The sequence below is a fragment of the Scatophagus argus genome, chromosome 6 (assembly GCF_020382885.2).
Source record: "Scatophagus argus isolate fScaArg1 chromosome 6, fScaArg1.pri, whole genome shotgun sequence".
NCBI classification, from domain to species: Eukaryota; Metazoa; Chordata; class Actinopteri; family Scatophagidae; genus Scatophagus; species Scatophagus argus.
The window spans coordinates 8,693,126-8,700,817 of record NC_058498.1 but is presented as its reverse complement, the minus strand read 5'-3'; the positions used below and the strand labels follow the sequence as shown (position 1 = coordinate 8,700,817).

At 39.2% G+C, this 7,692-nt stretch overlaps 1 protein-coding gene across 2 annotated transcripts; it reads right to left on the bottom strand.

The window, feature by feature from the left end:
* On the bottom strand, positions 1-6,814 carry LOC124060597 (N-acetyllactosaminide beta-1,3-N-acetylglucosaminyltransferase 3-like). Of its 2 annotated transcripts, XM_046391728.1 has the most exons (3): positions 6,723-6,814; positions 4,718-4,771; positions 1-1,986 (listed from the first exon to the last, which is right to left on the bottom strand). In XM_046391728.1, the coding sequence occupies exons 2-3, from the start codon at positions 4,723-4,725 to the stop codon at positions 840-842; spliced, it is 1,155 nt and encodes a 384-aa protein (XP_046247684.1). In that variant the 5' UTR covers positions 4,726-4,771; positions 6,723-6,814; the 3' UTR covers positions 1-839. The 2 variants fall into 2 exon arrangements, with proteins under 2 accessions (XP_046247684.1, XP_046247685.1); XM_046391729.1 differs by lacking the exon at positions 4,718-4,771 and having other exon boundaries at positions 6,723-6,739.
* Positions 6,815-7,692: the final 878 nt, after the last annotated feature.

Here is a 7,692-nt window from a genome sequence, read left to right as displayed (position 1 = left end):
TTTTACTTTTGTAATCTGACTACTTAATCCTGATTTTATGTAATTTGTAACTGCCAAACCCTGGCAGGGGTTCAGTCCTGATTTGGGGTTGGCTTGACTTATGTTTGTGCATAGTTTGGCTTCACCAACAGCCTAACACACCATCAATTCACATTTTTTTGTGGTCATTTCACACATGTAAGGCGAGAGATGTTGGTATAGTCATCCAAGCAGCCCTGAGGAGCTTTTGGCCTCTTTTGGTTGTCATTCCTATGTTTTACATTTTCTAGCCTGAAAATTTGCTATACTATGATGGCTATCATAAACCCTGTTTCCAGCAGTAAGCAGGTGTTTTCAACAATCAGATTGTAACTAACAAATGTATGGTACCTGAACAGCAGACAAACTGTTTGTATGTAGCACGATCTGATAATAATGCCCCATGTTTGTTGGATGAGCGAGCAGACATTTTAAATGGCTTAAATATCATTTGTTATTGTATAGCCACAAAATAACAAATTTCATCAGTAATCATTTACCAGTGCTATGTATCTGTCAGCGTGCATGTAGTCAACGCTGAAGCCCGATACAAAGCAAGTATTTTCACTCTAATGTCATTGTACGTTTTCAAAAAGCTCTATCACTCCCTACTTTTGTGTCTCAAGGCTGCTACCACACAGATAAATTTAAGGATGAAAAAATGCTATACTGGACAACTGAATAGTTGGAGAAAAACAGTACAAAACTTTTCTTACGATAAAATGAATAAGGTCATTCTTGCTCTCTCACCCTAAGAGAAGGAACACGAGGCAAAGTATCATCAAGCTTTGTCACTACCTGAAAGTTACAGTTAAGTGCTGCTAAAACCTTTTCTTGGAGGGACCACATCTCAGGTTAGGGTCTTGTATTCTGTGCCACATGAGAAACATGTGAGCCGGAAGGAATCTGTGTACCAGTAAAATTTCTTTATAAAAGCAAGGGTCATATCCATCTAAATTTTTGGCAGGAATGTACAATCCTGCTGTCTTCACACCCATATGAGAAACAGGACTAAGTCCTGCTTTGGCCAGACACATCCCCATGTAAACATCATCAATGGGAAGGATGGTGATGGACTGGGACATATTGTATATGACTGAAGCTGTATAGCCAGACAAGAGGAAGCCCCCTCCACCACAGTAAGGGGGATATGAGTTTGATTGGTACACTTCAACTGGGATGAAATATTTGCTCTGTGGTGATCTAATGGGTCCCACATTCTGAATAAGATGGCCAATAAAAAGGTGCTTGCTTCCATCATTATCCTTGAGGCTCTGGAGATACTCCACCATGTTGTCTGTGTTGGCGAAGACGTCATCATCTCCATTTAGCAGGAAACGAGCGTTCGGACAGTTTCTTTCCATCCATTCCAGGAAGAGAATCTGCTTCAAGGTGAGGTTGAAGAATGTGTCACTAAAGTCCCATTGGAGGATATCGTTGTACTCACGTTGCTCCAACTCCAGTAGTTTGTTCAGTCTCTGTTTCTCAAATCCAGAATCAGTTGTTCCTGATATGAAGATCCTCCTGATCCACACACCTCTGTGTAGCCTCTCTTTAGCCCAGGTTTTGCGCAGCACCTCTCTGCGATCATAGTTCACAGGAGAGCTTTTAATGACCAGCAGCAGGAAGACGTCTGCTGATTTATCAGCTCCTCCACATTTATCAGGAAGGTCCAGTAACATGGGGAAATGGCGGCAGTGTCGATAGTAGAGAAAGTCTTTTATACTACCAGGAAGAGAGCTGAAGCTTGTGATGTTGGCGACAGATGTATTTTGTTGACATCTTGGCTCAAGGAATACATAGCTGTTGGTTTTGATAGACTGTCTTACGTGACTATCATTCTGTCTCCCTTTGGCTGAAGGCCAGATGGTTTTGGGGTCAATAAAACCTTTACAGAAATGGAGGACCAGCAGACCAAGAGCTGCCACCACCCAAGTTTTTGTTCTGATCTTCCTCATCCTTAAAAGCCTGTTGTGACAAGACAAAACACAGTTTTAAAACATCTCAGTATGACCTGAAGCAACTGAAACAATTAAATAGTTATTAATTGCTTCTGTAAAATGAATGACGCACGGCAACTACTGTCACACCATACCACTTTTAAGAGGAAGAAGGGTAGGGAGCCACAGTCTCATGGATTTTTACACTATGTGCCCAGAGACCTGAAGACCAAACCAGAACTAAAACATCACTCAGTGCTGGACAGATTTATTACATTCAGATGCTTGCACATTCATCAGAACTTGATAATAAGGTGCAGTATCAAGGGTTGCTGGTGACTATTTTCTTTGTTTTTCTTTAATCACATCTTGAAACCTGGATTAAGATTAACAACACTTGTGTATTAAAATGAAATTGTCGAACACAGCAAGAGGATTTCAGTGTGAAGCTCTCAGTTTAAATGTGTGAAAACTACTATTAAAGCTTCCTCTTAGCACGGGTTTCATTCTTTGTTCACTTTATGAATCTATCATTACTAGCGTAAAAATAAAAGACAACAACTTTATATGTTGACTGTACAATGCATTGACTGGAGAATAATGACACCAATTTCATGCACCCAGGTTGCTCTTACTCACAGTAAAAAGTATGCTGCAGTACTGCGACACCAGAAACCACAACGTTGAGCAAGGTGACTCAATGGTTAGTCTCTAGTTTCGGTTTCTAAACTTAATTAAACTTAATTAAGTTTACTTGTAAAGTCTAAACAGGAGTTGCATATTTATTATTGCAAACTGTGGAATGTCAATGTGCTGCTAGGCTAAGCAAAATGTGACACCAGTATTGATTGTAATGGGGCTAATACTGGAAATCCCAGTGGGAAAACATGACCCCAGTTTGTGGTTTTCTGAGCAAAGCAGCACCTCTGCCACTTTTAACATCCCCACATACACTCCCTCAATCTCAAATATGTGCCAGAATGAAAAGTTGAGAGGTGTCTCCTAACACTTTGGATCAAATGTCCAACAACTCCACAGTTAACTTTCGAGAGTAGTAGCAAGATAGCATACACCAAAGGGCTTTGGCAGTCTGTAGGTTTTCCAGAGGTTAAAATGTTTCAACTCTGCTCTTAAATGCGCTTTAAGCCATGCTGTGATGTGCATTTGTACTCTTACTAGCAAATTATATTCGTACTGTGTTATCATTTATGCACCATATGTAGCTTGGCTCCGTTCACATTATAAAAGTGACATATTTTTTGTCATTGGAGGGAACTCACTCCAACGAAATTTGTGCTCTGCATTTAACCCACCCAAGTGACGTGCACACACACACAGCAAACCCGGGGCAGTGGGCGACCGCGTGCAGCGCCCGGGGAGCAGTGGGGGTTAGGTACCTTGCTCAAGGGTACCTCAGCCATGGACACCGGGACGGGGAATCGAACCAGCGATCCACCGGTTACGGGTCCGACACCCTAACCGCTGATCCACGACTGCCTTTGTCTTCATTGTTTCTTCTTGTGTGAAAAAGTTGATAAAATAAACAGGAAACGTGGCAGTAAGCAGCATCAGCAGACAAAGGCTATGAAAGACATTCATTTAAGAATGACTGATAGGAGCTGTGAGGGAACACGAGTCAGTAAGTGTCCAGGGGTATTCTGTGACACATGTATGTATAAATATGAGACTTCATGTACAAATCTGATTGCTGAATCTCTCAGCATTACGAGCTAGGAGATCAGTTTACAAATAACAGACTGAATACTGCATTAACCTTTTAAAGACGGTTCTCTCTGTTAGACAGCATTTCTGCGAGAATCTCCAGGTGCTAAGCTTGCATGGTCTAATGCTCATTCTGCAAATGATTTACTGAAGTTACAGCAGCTGGTCTGAATGTGGTTTAAATTTATCTAAAATTCAAAGTCATGTGTGACCTTTTTCTGTGATAAGTCATGTATCACTTCATTTTGTCTATGATGCGAAACTGACCCTGAAATATGACCTCAGTTAAAGCACATGCTCTTAGCATCAGCTATTGAGTGCAGATTGCATAGATCTGGCCACTGACAACAAATTAAACAGAATGAGGGGAAAGACCTACTGTACTTCTGGACTGGTGAGACTGGTGAGATTTTTGACTGTTTAGGCTTAGCAGCAAAGCATAAGACCCATTAATTAAAGTTTCTGCACATTTCATCTTACTGCTCTAAGGAACAAGCCAACAGGAGACTGAGCTTCAGAGCAGACATGAGGTGGCTTGGCATCTGCCTGCAGAATCTTCACATGCTGCACTATTACATGGGTGTGGGCTAGTGACAAAATCGAATGCTGTCATGTCTCCTCAGAATGGATGGAATATGTTACATAGATGATGTCAGAGATTTAGTCATTAGAACAAACTAAATGCTCTTTCAGTGAAATGTGAAAAAAGGGAGGCAACATTAACATGTACTGTAAAAATGACCCACCTAGACTGAATGTTGCCTCACTCTGTTTATCTCAGCAAAACACACAAGTGACTGGTTGTATAAAACCTTCTGATCTACTTCATCGGACAATAAAGGCCAAGGACAATAAAAAAAAAGGCTTGCAGTGCACCAAATGTACCTACCCTTCTCAGAAAACCACAAAATTACACTGCTCTGGTCAAGTCTATAGAGCTCTTTTCTTATTAATATACCAGTGTTTCTGCTCTCTTTTCTATTCTATATTTATTGTGTTTTGAATAATGTCAACGATATCATGACATTTTTCTTTACCTCATCATTTCATAAGATCACGGTCATCTGGCTTCACCGTAAGCTGACATGTTTCTAAAATGAAGATGAACAAATATGGTGATTAGAAGAAAGAAAGACACAAGGAAACTCCTACTGAACTACATCTAGCAGGATATTTTACAGCCAAAAATATATCCCAAAAAAGAGGTGCAGTGGAATATACCTAAGTATATTTCCTCAGTACTTACATACAAGATACTTGTACTTCAAACATATATCCAGTTTGTGTCTGAAGCTCCTCTTGAGCTGAAAGCACTGCTTCACTAAGGTGGCTAAACTAGTTTAACGTTTAATGTGTTGAACCCTTTCAGCCAGAAACAGAGGCTCCAGCAACTGACATTTTTTTATCTTGTGAGAACACCTCATGGTTGAAATGCTTATAAACCAGTATCACTGGAAGGATTTAAAAGTTTAGCTGGAGAGGCGTATGCTTGTACTTCACTTGAGTTTCTCTGTTACTTTATACTTTCACTACATTTCAGAGGGAAATACTGACACTATACTTATCAGCAGTATGTTTTGTGTGAAGAAAAGTCCAGAACAAATCTCCAGACTTCAAGCTGCGCCATTTTGACTTATTTTACTTTCGGTTCTAATGCAGAAGATAACCAAAGTAAGAAACACAGACACCAGGAATATACATGGCTATGGGGAAAAGGTGAGCTGCCCGCTGGAAAAGGTACATGCAGTAAATATACAAGAAGATAATCGGGAACAGGTGAAACTAACTGGTGCAATCACAAGGTTGTGAGGAGGTGAACCACCATAAAATACTTAAAGGATCAAAGTGAATGAATTCATTGTGGACTTGGACTATGCTTTCGGGTAGTTTCATTCACAGCAACACGTTTTACAGATTGCCATGAGGCTGCATGTGTTGCTGCTGTCCAGTGAGAACGACATAACTCTAAAAAGTCAGCTTTTCATGAGCTCAGTAATTCCCGCCTTGTGATGGTGCAATTTCCCAACTAATTCCAGAGGTTTTAAACGATTATATTAAGGTTTTTAACGAGTATATTAAGTTTAAGAAGTAGGAGAGTTTTCTCTTCACATAAAGGAACACTTTCACATTAAAAAGTACCATGTTTGGAGACGCACAATCTTCACTGGAAAGGAAAGTATAAAAAACTGTAATCTGAAAAGTAGCTATTAGTACATCTGTCAGACCAGAATAGAGTAAAAAGTACAATATTTGCCTCTGAGATGTAGAGCAGAAGAAGAATAAAGTTATACAAAATGGAAACACTAAAGTGAAGTACAACTACCTTTAATTGGTACTTAAATACAGTAGTTAGGGGAAAAAAGTACTACGTTACATTGCAGCGCGGCATTTAGGTTAGACACACAAAAACACACAATTTGCAGTGAAATTTAACATTAAATTGGGTCCTATATGGCGTATTTCTTACGCTCTCCACTTGCTGTCACCAACATAATTTTGTTTCATCGAGTAACGAAATGCTTCCTGTTTTAAAACAGTCGTGAGTGAACGTGGGAATTGAAGTTACATTACAAAGCAAAATAAATTCATTATTGATAATTTATATAATAATATGTAATAATACCATAAACCATTTCCTTTAAGACACGAACATTTTGTTCATATGAGCCATAAAAATCGAAAACATTTGGTCTGTTAAGCCATTTCTTCAACTTCACATGTTTCCCCAGCCAACATGCGCGCATGGTCGCTTTCCAATCACATAACGGATTGCGTTAAACTATTATACTAAATTATATTATGCACGTTATAATATTATAGACTACAGATTCCACGAGAGAAGACTATTTAATAGTCACTGAACTCATTACGACACATGTAAAATACATGTTTTTTTCTGTTTTGACGCCCTATTTTTCTGACTGTAATCTGAAATATTTCCGTTTCTCTAAAGCAGAAGCTCAAAAGCGAGCGGCGTCGCGGAGTAAAAGAATAAAATTACTGCATGTGTGCATACGTTTTGAATATCTGAAGTGTTCTTACCCTTAGAAGGAGACAAAACCACTCGTCGGTAGCTTATACTATTAATAAATCCAGTGTGCAGCATCGTCACTGCTCTGCAGTATGGTGAAGCCTGCTGGGCGGAGTTAGTCAACCTCAGTCCCCTTTATCTATCTATCCATCTATCTATCTGTCTGTCTCTCCATCTATCCATTTATATCTGTCTGTCTCTCTTTCTATAGTCTCCCTGTCTGTAATCGGTTATCACAGTTCATTTGTTTGTTTTTTTTATAAATATCTTTTAACTGGTACGTGTGCTTTACTTCACTATACTTAGGCTATCTGCAAGCTGCAGACAGAGTTATATACATATATATATATATATATATATATATATATACACTCACAATACATACAAACCCAAAATAATGGTATGATCAAAGCTCTGACAAATTAAAGTAAATTCAAAAGCTGAGTGCAGAGAAAGGCACGCAGGGTCACTGGTTGTTTTAGCGAGTATGAAGATGATGTGAATCTGGACTTCACAGGCACCTGATCTCAACCCAACTGAGCACCTATGTGAGATTTTGGAGCTAGGCTATGTATTAGACCCCACTCTCCACCACCATCAGCATAACACCAAATAACAGAAGATATTTTTGGACGAATGATGTGTAATCTCTACGGTTTTGGAGATTTCTCATGGCCCTGCACCTTATTAAGAAACTTTTCTATTTTATTTTCTGTTGTTAATAATTTTTCACTTAACCAATTTCCAAAAAAATACCATGGTTGGTTTATGGCTACATTTCACCATTGTTATTTGAGTGCGTGTTACTTGGGAATAAATATTTCAAGTTGAAACAAAAATTTAAAATTAGAATTTTATAAAGAAGTACGCTTGCCAGATCTAAATTGTCATCCATTCAAGGCTTCATTAGCTGCTATGGCAACACACCTGAATATCCAGCTACATTGCTGAGTGGCATTGTGGGTAACGCAGGCACCCACA